We start from the raw sequence: 17,288 nt of genomic DNA on the forward strand, positions 1-17,288 counted from the left end.
GTTCCTGCACAGTGCAAAGCAGGAGCCAAAGGAGAAGACCTTAATCAAAGGATTCCCTACTTTCTAAAATACTGCCTACCTTTAATTCTTATTTATTCCTTTAAGGAAATAAGCCAAGGCAGAGCGGTTGCTGAGTTTGGTACGTGAGCTGCACACCCAGCAGCTCTCTTGAGTTTGTTGCCTTAATACTAATGGCAATAGAGCAGCAGTTCAATATGCTCTTCAAATTTATGGCACCCTGCAGAAAGCCCTGCTGAAACAGTGAAAGTTGCTTTGAGCTGTTGTTTTTTTTAATCATTCACGCTTTACTGAGTCACCTAAAGCAACTGAAGAAGCCAAACCCCATTTTAGCTGTGCAGCAGGGCGGCCAGATCCTCAACGCAGGCTGGGGGTTCTTTCAGCTTACCTGGTTCCCGCCACTTTGAGCTAAATTTCTGCAGTTACACCCCTAAACCCCTAAATCCATCCTGTGCGATACATGGGGGACAGAGCAGTTAAGCTGTGTGTCTATGGGGTGGCCCCTATATTTATGGGGTATGTGGGTGGAGGGTTTTGGGGGAGAGCAAAGGCCTAGCTGGTGCAAAGAGAAGAAGAGGCCATCATCTCTGCTCCCTTCTCTTCCCCTTTGCAAGCGTGCTCTGCTGCTGTGTGAAAGCAAAACCTCTCGCTGCTGGGGCAGACAGCCGGCACTGAGGGTGCTTGGGAGGACAGGGATGCTCAGACGGATGGACACGTGTCATCCACACCCTCATGCACAAGTAACAATGAGTTTTTGTGAGAGCTCATTAAGATTTAAGGTCCTTTTTATCTCCAACCTGAACCTGTTTTCACTGGGGTTGTGTGAGATCCTGAATAAATATTGGCAGTTTAAATAAGGTGATTCTTCTTGCCTGCTCTTCCTCCTGTGAGGGCATGGGGGAGAACCAGCTGTGACAAGCTCTTCTCAATGTCCTGAGTTTTCCATCAGTTCCCGTAAAACCTCGCTGTCTCTGTCCCAGTTGAATGGCAGCGTGCTTCCCCTTGCAAGTATTTCAAAACATGTGTAGTAATTCCTCTTAAGTCAGTTTTGTTAAGAACATTTTTAGTAAGAAACTAGTTGCCATGATCATACTAGCAAGGACCCTTGTTGGTATCAGCCATGGTGATGCTTTCCAAAACCAGGCTACAAACCTTGCTAGAAACTGATGGGTGGGTCTTTGCTAAAATCCTGGATCAGGATACTCCCTGTCTGGGGCAGATGGGTCCTGAGAAGAGAGATGGGGCCAAAAAGGGGCCCACCCTTTTCATGCCCCACCATGCCATGGAGCAGCACCAGGTGACCTCATCCCACACAGGAGCTCAGGCAGTTCCCATGGGACACAGGAGGCCACTGCCACCAGGGAGCCATGATGGGAAGCACTGGGGAAAAGAGGCTCTAGGAGAATGTCCATGGGGGAGCTGTCAGCCTTTTGGGGGCCAGAAATGCCTTTTGACAGTGAGGCAAGGACAGGTCAAAGAGAAACCTGTGGAACAGCTGGTCATGCCAGCAAGGGACTTTTGCTGGTGTCCCCTAAAAGTTTAGACTTCTCCATGTGTCCTTATCTATGGAGCATATACTTCTCCCCCGTACTGGGGTCCCCGGTCAGAGTGCGCTCGTGAAACCCAGGGGCTGTTGTTAGCCTTGCCATTGCGTTAATATCTTGATGATCATGTTTCTGGAGGCTGAAGGTGACCCTGTGCTGCTGGCCAGCGAACCCTGGTACTAGGCTGTGGGCACACGGCTGCTTAAAGGTGTCAGCTCCGTGGCATCTCCTTTTCCTTTGCACACTGGAAAAGCTGGGCATCGCCGTTGGGATCTCTCTGAACGAATGTAATTTGCAGACCTGATATTCTTGGAGTAAAATGCAACTTTTTGTTTTTCAGTTGGTGGTGGTGTTTGTTTTTTTTTCTCAAATCAAATAGGAGCCTGCTCAGGGCAAACTAAAATACTTTTTAAAAGCCTTTTTTGCTCTGCTTCTGAGAGCCTCTTGAAAGCAATCAGTATTTGCATAAAATGGAAATATATATAAATATCACTCAAATCAAAAGCACTCTGGAAAAAACTATTGGTAAGAGATATCAAAGGAGATAATAAAGTTGCTAGAAATGATTCTGGGAGCACACAGGAAGACACAGCCCAGTCCCAGGTACTTGAAATCACTGCAGAGAAATATATAGGTGACATTTAAATCTCATGTAGTCCCAAGCAGGACCACCATGAACATAAATATCAGCCTTTTGCTATAAGGCCTGAGACCTCTAACCTCAGGGTTTCTTTTTTGATGAGCATTACAGGAGGAAGAGGCGTAGGTTTCCATCCACTTTCATTCTGTGGCTCTTCATGCCCACGAGGGAATCCCTCCTGACGAGGTGTGGGAAGGTGAGAGATCCCTGCTGGCTGCTGCTTCGTTTTTATAAACCGAGGAGGCGGGTTACAAGTTTTAGCCAACTTCTTCTTTCTTTTTATTTTTTCTTTCCCCCTAAGCACCACTTTTTCTCCACAGTCTCACGTTTCTCTCAAGCACTTCTGCCTTCCTTCGGGGAGTTTTGAAACTGTAAATGTTGCCTGTGAATGTGGCTCACGCCCCTTTCGAAGCGGTGGCTTCGAAACCGTCCCACAGATGTTCCCATCCTCCCTCCCTGGGGAGGCCGAGATCCGTGTCCTGCCAAAGCCTGGGCCCAAGCACACCCTGGTTTAGGCACGGGCCTGGCTCCGTGGCTGCCCCAGGCACCCGCAACGAGTGGAAGCCGGGCAAGGAGGCGGCTCTGGTGGGACGGGACCTGCGGGGCAGTGCCTCACGCGTGGGGGCGCCTTCCCCCCCTCCCCGTGCCCCCCCGCGGGGCCGCCCCCGGGGCGGGGCCGCCGCCCTCAAAGCCGGGGCCGCCGGCTGGCCGCGGGCAGAGTCTGCGCGGGGCTGCGCGGGGATTGCGCGGGGCTGCGCGGGGCGGGCGCCGGCGGCAGCACCATGGAGAGCGGCGCCGCGGGGCGCCTCGACGCCACCGCCTTCCTCGGCGCCTGGCGCCGCTTCGACGCCGACGGCAAGTGGGGCCGGGGCGGGGGGGCACGCGTGGGGGGCACCCACGCGGGGGTGTCTGCTGGGCGGGTGGGTGCCAGCCTGGGAGGGTGCCGCTGAGAAGGTGCCCACGCGGGTGGGTCCTACGTGAAGCGACCATCTGGGTGGGTGCCCGTCTGGGTGCGCATGCAGGTGGGTGCGGTGTGGGGTGCCTGGGCTATTGCACGTGTGCCTGCACAAGTGGGTGCCTGCCAGCATGTCCGAGCCTCATCCCCAAGGGGTCCTGCAGGTGTTTCAGAGCCCCCCTCTTCCTCCTCCTCATGCCCTAATATCAGGTCTGAAAATCCCCCTTTTCTCCCCAAAGTTTTTGTCTTTTTTTCCCCTCCCCATTCCTTCTGCTATTCCCTCTTGTGGTCCCAGTTTGTGTTTTGGGGTTTTTTTTCCCAAAAAATTTTCTGAAAAACTCATGAAAATTTTTTCTGAAAACTCCTAGGGGAGCCCCAAAAATTTTTCTGTAAGGAAAACTCCTCAGGGAACCCCACAATGCTGTGCTCAGCACCCACATGAACTGCTAAAATTGAATAGGAAACCCCCTGAGTGGGCAGGCAGGGCCCCAGCTGAGACCCCTACCATGCAGCCTTGAGCCCCCTGCATGCCACACACAGTGTGGTTCCCAGAGCTCAGGCAGTGCCACCTGATGATTAATATATTTGACTTTTATTTAGACAATGGTTACATAGAAGGGAAGGAGCTTGACAATTTTTTTCATCATCTCCTGGAGAAACTGAGACCAGAAGTAAGTACTGCGCCGCATTAGTTGTGCATTGTGTACAAGTAAAAAGGTCGTTATCATAGAATCATAGAATGGTTTTGGCTGGAAGGAACCTTTAAAGGTCACCTAGTCCAATCCCGCTGCAATTAGCAGGGACATCTTCCACTAGACCAGGGTGCTCAGAGCCCCGTCCAACCTGACCTTGAATGTTTCCAGGGATGGGGCATGACCACCTCTCTGGGCAACCTGTGCCAGTGTTTCACCATCCTCATTGTGAAAAATTTCTTCCTTATGTCTGGTCTAAATCCACCCTCTTTTAGTTTAAAACCATTACCCCTTGTCCTATCGCAACAGGCTCTGCTAAAAAGTCTGTCCCCATCTTTCTTATAAGCCCCTGTTAAGTACTGAAGGGCCGCAAGAAGGTCTCCCTGGAGCCTTCTCTTCTGTTATGCTGAGAGATGATTTCTATTTGTTTTTCTCTGATTGCTGGCTTCCTTAGCAATCCCTGAGCTAAAGACCTTTTCTCTTGGCAACAGGGTGGCATTTAAGCAGCTATGACAACAGGTGTGATCACCTGAGAGGTTTGGTCAGTTGTTTTTTGAGTCCAGCAGCTGCTGTCACAGTGAGATTGCAGCTGAAGGGGCTGGTTGGAAGCATGGAGAGAAAGTCATTTACTGCTGTTAAATAGAAGCAAATGAAAAAGCACTGGCACACAGTCTGGCAGAGCGAGGGGGAGGACAATGGTGATGGTTTATTCAAGTGAGTGCTGATTTTTTTTGTTAACAGTTAGTTTGTTAATATGATAGGTTTGTTTCCAAGGTCAATTTTTAACAAATATATGGTCATTAATTTTAAAGGGTGCTTAGGAAGAAGATGTACCTCTATATTGCTGAAGATAGCTAAAAGCTAAACAAGAGTCAATTCTGTTGCACTTGAGTTCAAGACCTGGCTCTCAAGTGTTTCTGGTTTTGCCCCTTAGTTTTCTTTCATATTTTTGGCAGCATTTCCCCTCTCTCACTCTCTGCATCTCAGCTCTCCCAGAAGTTGCATGACAATTTACAGGGGCTGGTTTCCTCAGCTCGAGGTCATACATTACCTTTGACTGTTGCTGTCAGTGAAGGAGAAATCCTGCCACTTGGGTCAGCTGTTCAAAAGTACATAAAGAATATATTCTGATAATGGGCTTAATTTTTTTTCACTACAGCGCATGGTCAACTAGGAAGAGATAAGGAATAATCATCTTCCAAATGGAAGGAGAGGGTGTGCCAAAACTAGAGATGAAACAATTCCTTTAAGCAAAAAGTGATTAATGAAAAGGCACTAGCTAACAAAAGGCATAAATTCATGAACATCTAGTGTAAAATCAGGCAGTTAGGATCCTTGGATCTTGGGGGTGACAATAACAACAACAACAACAACAACAACAACAACAACAACAACAACAACAACAACAACAGAAAGATGTTGCGAATAATTTTTCAAGCAAGTTTTTGTTGAACTTGCAAGTAAATTTGGATTGAATGGCCCTATCTGCAGAAATGCTTTTCTAGAGCATGGATGGTTAGATGAACAGATATGCATGTAAAAAGACTTTAAAGCAAATAAAAAAAAGATTAAATAATAAGTTCTACGAATCACTAGGGACACAGAAAAACTGATTTGAAGAGAAATTGAAAAGCTCATGATCGTTTACCCAGGAAGAAAAGGTGAGATTGGGAGCTGCTAATCCTGGGGTATTGAAACACAAATGCAAAGCATGCTCAAACCAACCCTGTGGCAGCAAATGTGAGATGTTGAAGGAGAGGCTTAAAATGAGGCTGCAGAGCTCAACACTGCAGTGGGTCGCTGAAGGAAGAGACCTCTGAGTGGGGCTCTCTAGAGCGAGTGGTAGCTGGTGATAAAACCGAGGTTTAGCCAGGGATCTCACACTGCAGGCAGCTTCCTAGTGATGAGAGGATGAGAGGAAAGTTCCAGCCCCATGCCAGCCCATAGCTGCCCTTGCACATCCCTTGCATGAGATTTTGGGGACAGCATCGCACGGGCTGGGTTGCAAACGCTGGGTGTTACAGCAGTTATGGTCTTGCTGACGTCGATGAGAACCCTGTCATACAGTGTTAGGTATCAGCACACAGAACAAGCAAAATGAGGGTGTTCTAGCAAGGAACTATTCTGCTCCGAGAAATCAAGACCAGTTTCACTGATTGCCAAAAGTCACTGCTCAGATCACTCCAGCTTAAACCAGCACCCGCATCTAGCTTGCATCTCCTTTGTTTCTGCTGTCTGGGTGTTGCCATTAAAAGAAAAATCTTAACACAAACTGAATGAAGAAAGAACCAAATCCGTCTCTCCCTATTAAGTAGAAGAAATAGGCTAATTCTGTAAGACAGTGCTCACTAACTGCTGGGGGGCTCAAACAGGCTCTTAAGTGTTTCTGGGTTTCTTCCCTGGTTTTCTTTCTTATTTTTGGCAGTATTTTCCTCTCAAGCAGCATTACCCTGAGTGATAAGATGACGTGTTGCCTTGTTCCCCTTTGCCAGCAGCCCGCTTTCCATTTTCACAGGACGAAACGGTGTCCTGTCCCGCAGGCAGAGCAGTGTGCCTCGGTGGCAGAAAACCCAAGGGGAGCTTTGGCCTGGGGGACCGCGAGCAGCCCCCTGCCCCCCTCCCCTAGGTATGGGGATGGTCTGTAGCACTGGATTAAACAAAGGTCTCTACTACCTTTCTACAACCAATTTGTGTAACATCGCTGAGCCATTTTTCTCTTTTTCACATGCTTTATTTTGTACAGGCTTGTGGTTATAGTGAGAGGGGTAAAGGATCCCCTTTGCACGGGTTTTCACCATCCTACAGAAAGCAAGTGGTGTTTGTGGCACAAGGAGAGAGCTGGGGTTGAGCATCTCTATGTTTTAGTGCTCATTTTGACCTTTACTTCTTCTTTAGGCTCTTAACATCTCTGCTTGCTTGCGCGGTGAAAGGGGGACACAGTAATACGTACTGGCATAACTTCCAGATGTGTCTCAAGGATTAATTAGTGACTGTGTCTGAAGTGCCATACAAGTGATAAATAATGTTATCAGCACTGGAAGTTGTCTCTGCTTGAATAGCGAATGGCTTCATAATTATATTTTTTCAGCCTGCACTCTCTAAGCTGTTATTTTTCTTAATGACCACTGTAGTGCTTCAGCTCTGTTTTTCTTCCCAGCTACTCTGCAGCATCCCCAGCTGACGCTAAATGCCAGGGGATGGGAGCAGCTGGGAAAACAATGCAAAAGGGAGCCTGTCGGGAAGCTGAGGGGCACAGCTCTTCCTGATGGCTCTGAGAGAGGAAAGAAACTTGAAATACCATCCAGTCAGGGAGGATAATTCATCATCTTTTATTGAACCATCAGTAATTTTTTTTTTTTTTTGGCAGGGGGAACTTTGCAACAAAGGTGGACCTACAATAAGCCAACCCAAATCGCAGGTCCCATTTTCTATCTCCTCCTCCAGCAATGCGTGATTGCTGGTGGCATTTCGACAATGCCTTTAATAATAGGATTTAGCTTTTGGTCAGCCCTGAAGTGGTCGGGCAGTTGGACTGGATGATCATTGTAGGTCCCTTCCAACTGAAATATTCTATTCTATTCTATTCTATTCTATTCTATTCTATTCTGTTCTGTTCTGTTCTGTTCTGTTCTGTTCTGTTCTGTTCTATTCTATTCTATTCTATTTCTAAGAAAATGCCTTCGATTTCCAGGTGTGTGTTACATACACATAAGGCTTCAGTGAAATGTGGGGGATTTATGACACTGATGGACTGAAGTTTATATAAATTCTCCATCAGCTGCAGGCACTTCTATGAAGTGGTTTGTTTTGGTTTGGGGGATATGAGGCAGAATCGAGGATAATTCAGCCAAACACCAATACAGGTTTGTGAACTGCTGGCATTATCCATCTGCTGCCGATACGACTCCTGTGATGTCTCTCTAACCATTTGAGCCTCCAGCTTCCAACCTGCTGCTGCTGTGCTCTCTTCTGCTCACTCATAAACCTCTTTCTTCTACATTACGGACACCTTTCCATGCATTTTCCATGCAGGTCCCTTCCAACCCAAAGATTCTATGATTTTCTAAAAGTTTTTATACTGACATGAAAACTTGGTGAAAAGGACAGTTTCTTTCATCACTGAAGAAGTAATTTTATTGGAACAGGAACTAGAGCCCCTGCCTTTCTCTCTTATATTGCTGTACATCTTTCTTTCTATATAGAGATCATTTAGGATCTTCCTTGCTTGCTCCTTATTATAGTTTTAATGAAGCTCTATGTATATTCTCATAATAATTAGACAAGAAGAGTTTTATAGATGAATGACTATAAATTTTGAGTTGGTCTTTAACTGAAAGTTTCCATAAAACCCGTGATACCTGGGCAGATACAGAAGGACATGCACATTACCATTATGCTCACAAAAAGGTATTTCACTTTTCTTAAATTATACTAAAATAAGACAGAAAATTTCAGATCAAAGTTTTTTGCCCTCACCTAACTGTAAGGGTGTAGGAGATGACATATAATAATTTTTGAAGTGTAAATTTGATCAGGCAAGACAGGTATTAGCCTTGTTATAATCCCCCTACCTCCAAACTAGATGGATAGTTATGACTAGAAGGGACTGAAGTTAATCTTCAGGAGCTCACCCTGGACAGCCATAAAAGATTTGTCTTTGCTTTTTACTTCCAAAGAAGATGAGCAGCCTCTTGCACTTCATCCTTGCCTTGCACAATGTGTTGTGTATCTAAATTATGTGTTTAACTTAGTATGGTCAGGAATGCAGCAGCTAGTCATTCAAACAAAGTTTAATGACCAAAATATCAGCCAGCCTCAAAGACATCCAAAGCATATTTCCTTTATGTTTTATCACCCCAAAAGACCCAGGGTCACAGACTAGGTCTGTGATGACCAGCAGGTCAAGACCAAGAAGACCCTTAGCAGAAAGCATTTGTCTTGCATCCTCCTCGAGAGTGATTCAGAAATCTAAACCCTGAGTAGATTGTGATTATTTACATATAAGGAAGAAATTCTTCACTGTGTGAGTGGTGAGACACTGGAACAGGTTGCCCAGAGAATCTCTGGATGCCCCATCCCTGGAAGTGCTCAAGGCCAGCTTGGATAGGGCTTTGAGACACCTGGTCTAGTGGAAGGTGTCCCTGCCCCTGGCAGGGCGGTTGGAGCTAGGTGATCTTTAAGGTCCCTTCCAACCCAGACCATTCTATGATTCTGATTATTGCCAAATACAGTTATTTCTTTAGGTGTGGCTTTTGTCAGCCTTGATTAGCCTGACCAATTCCTATTCCAGTTCCCTGCACATTAAGTCAGGACACTGCAAGCGCTTGGAAGTATCTCTAAATGCAAACTCAACATGACTATGGGAAAAAGAGACACAATGTGTTTTCACTGCCCAAAGGCATGTCAAAAAACTTTCAGCCTAGCAGAAAGGGCAGAACAAAGAACCTGTCCAAAGCCTAACCACAAAACTCTGACAGCACAGGGAAGGCTGTAAGAGCCTTTGTTGGATGCTGGTGCCTTGTACGTGAAAAAATATTTCCCACATATGTGCTGATGAGAGCTAAAAAAAAGAACCGAAACACAACACAGGATGACAGGATAAGAGGTCATCTATTGTAGCATGCAGGATTATAGTAAATCCTAACCAAAATACATGGCCAAATTCTCAAGTGATAGCACTGCAGTTAAGTAAGCAAGATTAGCCCAAATCAGAAGTTGGCCCAGGAGGTGCAGGGTGAAATCCCATGCTAATGCAGGCAATCCAACGTACAACTGCATGGACAAAATGAAGTCATGTGATTCTTTTTTTAAGATTATGGGATTTAAAGAAGAAATGTTTGGCCAAAAAAAGGTTGCTCTTCTAAGGTCAAAGCATATGTTACTGATGTCTCATCTGGTCTTTGCTGGCCTCCTGTCTGTACTGTGTGGCTTTTGGCATGGTAATAGTTGTTGAGTTTGTTTTCCAACTAGCATTCTTGGCAGACATAATTTATTTTCATAGATCTTGTAGGAACTTGATATCTCTGGGACCTTTTGCCCTTCTATCAAATTTGGCTGAAATGTTGTTAGGAGAAACATGTGCTCAAGCCAGCATTTTCAGATAAACCTAATTTTTTTCAAGAAATAGGCTCTAATAGTCACTTACATTTAGTTTCTTCTTGCTTTTTATACCCTTATCAATATAGTGGCTTGCTTCCAAAAATCATGTCAAGAAGGAAAAAAAAAAATCAATTTATGACAAGACTGTCTTGATCAGCATGAATTAAATGAGGCCTCCCCTTTCATCAAGTCTCCACACTGGCCCACACATTTGCTTTTTTCTCCCCCAAAACAAATGACTCACAGTTGTGTTTTCATCAAGGCAAGCTGCTGCCAAGCACACAGACCCCTTAAGGAGCAAAAATTTAATTATAGAAAGCACTGGGCAAGAGTATGACAATATAAAAGGAATGGGTTAACAAAGACGACAGATTACAGCCAGGTTTCTGAACAGTTGTAACGACAACACAACAAAGAAATTCAATGCTGTGCAGATTAAAAAAAAAAATATGAGCATGTTATTTCCATTATTACAAACAGTATTATAAACCAGATTACTTTTGCGTTGCTAAATACCTCGAAAAGGGTTTTCACAAAATGGAAGACGAAGACTGGACATGGAAAGGAGAAAGCAGAAAATTCATTTGTTATGGTGACATGAAGTAGAGAAGCTTTTCTCTGCAAAACTGTGGAAAAGCAGCCATAGTAAGAAATTTAATCCTTAACCCTGAGAAATATATGAACAAAGCCACAACAATATTTTGAATTGTGCTTTTCTGAGGACAAAAATGGCATGGCCTCCTCCTCATGGTACGTGGTAAGTATTTATTCCTTGTGACTAGAGAGTGAGAACATGCAGTGGCTCTTGGAAACCATGCAGCATCCCATCTGTGAAGGACCAGGGCAGCTGAAGCTTTAACTGCTGTGAAGCAACCTGAAAAGGGGTTAAAGCATTTCCCTCTTCCAGACTAGCTCCCATCATCATTGTAGTCCAATGAAGAATATATTTAATGGAAATTAGCAGAGGATCGGGGTTTTTTTCCCCTTAAATGAGCATCAGGAAGACATTGCTTGGGGTTGACTTCCACTGCAGGACCTTTTCTTGCCAAGCGCTTGCTCTCCCAGCATCCATGCACTTCCTCAGCCCAACTCTGAGCAAAATTGGAGGCAGGCTGAACCGGGGTTCAGGTATATCTTCCTGGCTGTGGCAGGGAACCCTCTTCATTACAGTGTTGATTAATGCTAAACGTGAGCATCTCTGCTGTTTCTGCCTTAAGTAGGCAGCAATTCAGGGGAAATTGTGCTCCTCTGTCAGTTAGGGCTATTGCCTCCTGATTAAATTCTCCTCCGGAAGCCCACGGAAGTGCATGCAGCAGGGAAAATAAGGCATGACGAGAAAGGCCTCCCCACACAGACAGCTATCTGAAAGGGTGCAACAGCGTTTGCTTAAACTTTCACAAAAGGGAACTCTTATCTAGCTGCCAAAAAGTCTGCAAAACATGAGGCGAAGCAATGAACACCTGAGAAAACTTTGCAAACCTTTGAAACTGCTGCCTGTTGAGATGGGCAACAGGCAGCACTAGCCCTGGTGAAGAAAGCTGTGGTCAACTACAGCTGTTTTCTTGCTGCGAAGACATTTCCCCCCATCCCAGCTCACAGAGACAAGAGGCACGAATTCGCATCGTGCTATTTGTGCAGTTGCTTTCCAGAGCAGAAAGGGGGTGTAATCTTTTTATTTTTTTGTATTACTTCCCCTGTAATTCGTAGCGCTCGAATAAATGGAGCGTGAGCCTGAGGCATCTGAAAGCAGAGCGTGTTTGGCTTTTAGGCTTTCCGGCTTGTTGCCGTCTGTAGTTGAACAGTTAATAATTAAAGGGAAGGGAGGAAAAACAAACTTCCTGGGGAAGCCGGTGGCCGTAGCACTCGGCGCAACACCCGTGTTTCTCTGTAAATGCCACATGTCCCCACGTGTGCCTGCTTGCTCTCCTGCTCCGGATCTTTCTCTCTCCATCATAGGCCTTGCCCCGACCCGGGAGGCAAGGAAATATTTGTAGGAGCCCAAAGGCAGAGAATAAAAAAGCCGGCCTCTTGACCAGCAAGCTGCCAAGGTTTTACCTTCGGCCTCCCCTCAGCAACCTCGTCCAGGGCGGCCGAGGCAGCGAGGGGGCCCTTGTAGCCCCCCGGCCCGGCCGGCGGCCCTGTGCAGCCCCTCGCCGCCCCGGCCCCAGTGCGGGGTGAGAGATGCCTCCCACGCCGCCGGCTGGATCCCCGCCCAGGCTGTGCCCGCAGGAACTGCCTCGACCGTCGCTTCTTACCGGTGAATAGTTATGTTGTCCCTTTTAGGGATGCCTGAATCTCGTCTGTGCAAACCACTGATAGTGCTGAAAAAAAAATCTGCTTAATATGCTTACATGACTCCAGTTGGTCACTATATTGACAAGGCTTTAAAAAATTTTAGTAATAGTCCCCGTGTTGTCTCTCTCTATTTCCCTGCTGACTGGCTTTACAGGCTATTTGTCTCTGTCCATCTCCTTTCTTCTGAGCAGAGCTTGGAGTCCCAACTGGGGTGCCTCCTCCTGAAGCCCCTCCAGGGCTCCCAGGACTTTGCACCAATACGACTAAGACCAAGGGCAACATGTTTGGTTAGTAAAACCCTACCTCGGCTCCATAAACCCTGGAACGTTACCTAGACAATACTTTTGACCAAATACTTTTCTCCCTCTGTTTCTGGAGCACACCCTTGTCTAGGCGCGAGGCTCCAGCTGAACCACTCACAAGTTTCCCAGTTGTCGCTGCCTCACGGTAGCAACGCCACAGCCCTGGTTTGGAGGCAAAACCGTACACGAACAAAATCTAAACAAGCTGGAGGGTTAAACTTGCTCCCTAAAACTTCAGTGAGGGATTGGCAGCTCCAGCCACCTGCCCCACTGTCCTGGCTCTGCCCTGCAGCCTCTCCAGGCTGCCCCGCCACAGGCTGCAGACCTCCAAAATCAGATTACAGAGGGAGCAAATCCAGCAGGAGCCTGCAGTTCACGGCCTTACTTGGACAAGGGGAACAAACCGTGCAGGTTACATGCAAGGTTTTTTCCAACCTTTTAAATGTTCTTGGAATGGAATGGCAATCAGAGCAAGCTAGTGGTCTGCAGTAGGTCGATCTTGGAGATCAGGTCTCCTAACCTTGGTTTCTGTTTGGAAGTGTCATGGCTTATTTGACCTTTTTTATCTTCTGGGGTTGGGGTGTTTTTTGGTAAAAGTAAAGGTCGCCTTTGAAACCTAATGGTCATAAACCAAGATGTATCATTCTCAGTGTAAAAACTTGTAACATACAAATAATTTTGCTTTGAGGAAAGCCAGCTTGTGCAGTATCTTCTACTTTATTCTTTGGGAGTAAAGGTTGGGTTTCAGTAGATCCATTACCACTTGTGTTTCATGAGTAGAATATTTATGAACAAAGAGAGATTGTCCAATTTGAAAAATCCCCTGTAGTGTAACTCCTTGGGCTAAAAGCTGTTGGAGCTATGTAGATATTGTATTTTGGGTATTTACTTGATGTATCCCATAGTTTAAATCAGTTAATGATAAAAAAAAAAAGGAGGCAGTCCTCTTTTTATGCAGATAACAATGTCCCTGCCACACAAAGCTCAATGAGTGTTGGTTAATAGCTGACAGAAAGTTGAGCAATAAGCTTTCTTAACAAATAGCTAATCTGAACTCCACAGCGTGCTTTTCAAATATCACCTATGATTATCGTTTCAGAAATAACATCCTACTGGGCATGGGGGAGGATAATTTCAGAGTACTTTGCAAGCCTATTGGAGTTGGCAACGGATAGGCTTGCCTAATGCCGGGGAGGTGTCTCAAAGCATCAAGGTGCCACCAGAAGGCAATTTAAATAGCGTGAGGGCTAGTTATAATGGCGAGGGGAAAGAAAACTCTATGTGTGTTGTCAACGGTGTGCTGTCCCCCTGATGCACACACGCAGGGGGGCCGGCAGCGAGCACCACCCGGGGCAGGGGCGCAGGCGCGTGGCCACGCAACCCACAGGGCTCGTCGGCCACCACCATGGGGCTGGAGCATCCTGCAGCCGTGCCCTGGGACCTACCCAGGGCCACCACCAGGCAGGTCCCAGGAGGGGGACCGCCACATCGCGCATGTCCCTGCAAGATCACTGCTGGGACAGTGATCTTGCCTCTCAGCCAGGAGTTGCCAGCCCTCAGTGCCGTGCCCCAGGGATGCCACTGGGGGATGCACCCCACCTGCCCTGCAATGGGCCACACAGCTACCCTGATCTGCTCATTCCCACTCCCAGATTCCCAAATTTTCCTTCAGCTGGCACATCCTGGTCCTGTATTACTCTTGGTGAAGGATTTTCACTTCTTCTTAAGTAGAGCTTCTTCTTGGTTATTTTGATGTAACATTTATGATCCAAAGCAAATTAACTCTTTCCCCCCTGATTTCAGTGTAGGAACCTCTGCACTGACAGTGCTATTAAAGATTTCTGTGTAAGTCCATAGTGGCTTTGTGCAGGCAAGTGCTCATGAGCTCTAAGTCTGCTCTGAAGTAAGGTGAAGGAAAATTAAATTATGTCATAAATGACCAGTCGTACTATCTGCGTATCCATCTACCTATGGATATCTTTTTTCTGTTATTACTAGCAGTAAATTAAGGCTGCAAACGCCAGTCACATCTAAACATGTGGGGAAAGCTGGTGCCAAAGTGGGTGCAAAGACAGACCTTAGCTTAACGAGCCTAAGTGGAAGAAACTTCATCCTCTTTTTGATTACCTCATCTGTGACACCCTACTGTGTCTCTACAGCTCTGTCACTGCCTGTGGCAGCGGCTGCTGAGCAAAGGCTGTGCAGCAGTACCGCTTGAGAGCAGCTGGAAATCGCTGTCGTCACCTGGCCACTGGTGAACCTGGGTATGGCCAAGGAAGTTTTGGGGTGTGAGGCATGTTCAGTTTCCAGCATGGTGGTTTCAAACACCTATCCCAAGTGAGAACAAGAGCTGCAGCTGCTGTGTGTGCAGCCCAGCCATGTTACTTTGCTCAGAGGTGACAAACGTTACAGAAAGATCTCCTTCCACCCCATGCAACTTTTTGCAGAGCGGCACAATTGCTGTTCCAGTTCAGGCTTTGCAGAATCGGGGCCTAAAGGAGCACAAAAGGCAGTGAATAATCTGAGGCCTGAACATGCTACATCCAGGGCATCATCAGAGCGTGCACAGCCGCTGTGCACTCTGCCAGGACAGGGCAACAATCTCCTTTCCTTTCCAAAATCCTTCCTAAGAGATCTATACTTGCTTAGCTTCTGAACAGCCAGGCAGGCTGCATTGATGTATGCACTGAGTAACTTGGAGAAAGTCACTCATGGTCTTGTGTCACAGTGTTAAGAAAGGGCTTGTACAATCTCATGAGCCTGCAACAGTAGCTGAAAGGGTGAGAAACTGGGTTAGAAGACCCAGGAAGACAGAGCTATGGTCCTAACTCCACCTGGACATAGCGATGATAAAAGCTTTGAAGCATTTTTCTTCAGGAGTAGGGAAGAACTTAATTTATTCTCTTGCAAAAAATGCTACAAAAATATGCCAAGAGCCAGCCTGATTTATCCTCCTCCCTCCCCTCCCAGAGAGGGACTGGGAGAGGAGCCAGGACCTGCTCAGTGTGGGTGCAGAAAGTAACGTTGGATTTCACTATTGCTTGGCAGAGATTAACTAGGTGAGCTTCTCAGCCAAGCCATAAAGCTCATCTGACCAGGAGCCTGTCCCCAGGGTGGAGAAATTTTATTTTGTGTAGCCCAAAACCAAACTTGTATCTGTACCTGTAGTACATGTAACAGGGTACCCTAGATGTAACTGCTAAGAAAAAGAAATCATACCTGATGAACCTAAGCATTGTATTTCACCTGTCACAGCAATGTCTGTCAAAACATAAAACCTGACAAGACCTCAAAACTCATCACTATGTATAAATTGATTATGGGATTGAGCAGATGCAAAGGGAATGTGAATTGCGTGAAATCCCATGTATTAACCCAGAAACACTGACAGATCTTGAACCAGTTGACAGGCAATAATAAGCAACAACCTAGCTCCACTGACACATTTCAAGGCTGATGATACAATGGACTACAGGGATGTAGTTCAAGGGTAAGGACATCTTTCTGAACAGAACAAGATGAAAATGAGCAGCATGGAAACCACTGCAAAACCAAATCCCAGTGATATAGTGGGAACAGCTGGCTAAAGAAGCGGGTATCACTGAAATATTTTGAGGTCCCCAAACACTGGTCTTCCAACTGAAAACTTAGTTGCTACAAAGCTGTGCATCGCACTGATTTCCAAAAATTCATCCAAGGTGGTGTGCTTGTGGGCTTTTATAAGTATTGGCCTCAGACTGTAAGGATACAATGATCCTGGTGGTTATCTGTGAGTGACGAGATATTTCATGCACATGTTGTTTTCCCCATGACAGAACACCATCACAGAAGAAAAAGTTCAGAGGATGAAGGAGCAGTTCATGTCTGCCTATGATGTTACCACAGATGGACGCTTGCAAATCCAAGAGGTACCTCTCCCCAGCCCCAGACCAGGATTTCTTTTACAGAAGAAGGGACCTAGAGCAGACTTGGGAGATGTAGGAGATAGATAGAGTCTGGGTGGGGAGGAGGTGAGTCATGGACTACTATATTAGCTGGATCTCATGGTTTGGGGTTTATTTCCAAGGCAACAACATGACCAGCTTGTATTTCCCATACTGAGTCAGGAGCTGTACAAGTTTTTTCGTATCTTTACTTTCATGGTTTGGGTTTAGTTTGGGGATTTTTTATGCTTTTTTTTTTCCAGCTTGCAAATATGATGTTGCCAGATGATGAGAACTTTCTGCTGCTTTTCCGAAGGGAAACTCCCTTGGACAACAGTGTGGAATTCATGCGGGTCTGTAGCTCCACATTGTCTCTTCCCCTTGCACATCAACAGCTTCTTCAATACTTACACTTCCACCCTCCATAGAACATAGTATGGGAAATATGTGGTTATTGTGGAAGCAAAACATGTTCAGGCCTGTTCAGGTAGGGAAGGTTATACCATTTTACCCTGATGAATTATCCTGGTGGGGTACGGGGTGGAAATGTCCATAAGCTGGGCCAACTGAGGAACACAAACCCATAAGTTTTCCTTAACCATGCCCAATATCCCTCCACTCTCTGCCCCTAAGCATCCCAGCACAGAATTTCATTTTTTGCAAGACTGCTTACAGTTAGTTTTATTTCACACCCAAACTGGGGGACTTCTGCATATCAATGGCCAGTTATGTATGGCCTTGACTTTTACTCAGGGCAATAAGAGAAGCTGCATGTACAAATTAGGTAAGAAACATGAAGCAGTTTCTTAGTCTTTGCTTC

At 46.2% G+C, this 17,288-nt stretch overlaps 1 protein-coding gene across 1 annotated transcript in view; it reads left to right on the plus strand.

Moving 5' to 3' along the window:
• Positions 1-2,383: 2,383 nt before the first annotated feature.
• Positions 2,384-17,288, plus strand: part of SCGN (secretagogin, EF-hand calcium binding protein) — a gene marked incomplete at its 3' end in the record, with an annotated part of 32,608 nt that continues 17,703 nt past the window's right edge. The window contains exons 1-4 of the mRNA XM_082015503.1: positions 2,384-3,057; positions 3,758-3,828; positions 16,361-16,453; positions 16,732-16,821. Of these exons, the coding sequence (XP_081871629.1) occupies positions 2,985-3,057; positions 3,758-3,828; positions 16,361-16,453; positions 16,732-16,821 (327 nt within the window). The 5' untranslated portion in view covers positions 2,384-2,984. The remainder of the gene's footprint in view (positions 3,058-3,757; positions 3,829-16,360; positions 16,454-16,731; positions 16,822-17,288) is intronic.

This window comes from Phaethon aethereus, assembly GCF_964289735.1.
Source record: "Phaethon aethereus genome assembly, chromosome: 2".
Lineage (NCBI taxonomy): Eukaryota > Metazoa > Chordata > Aves > Phaethontiformes > Phaethontidae > Phaethon > Phaethon aethereus.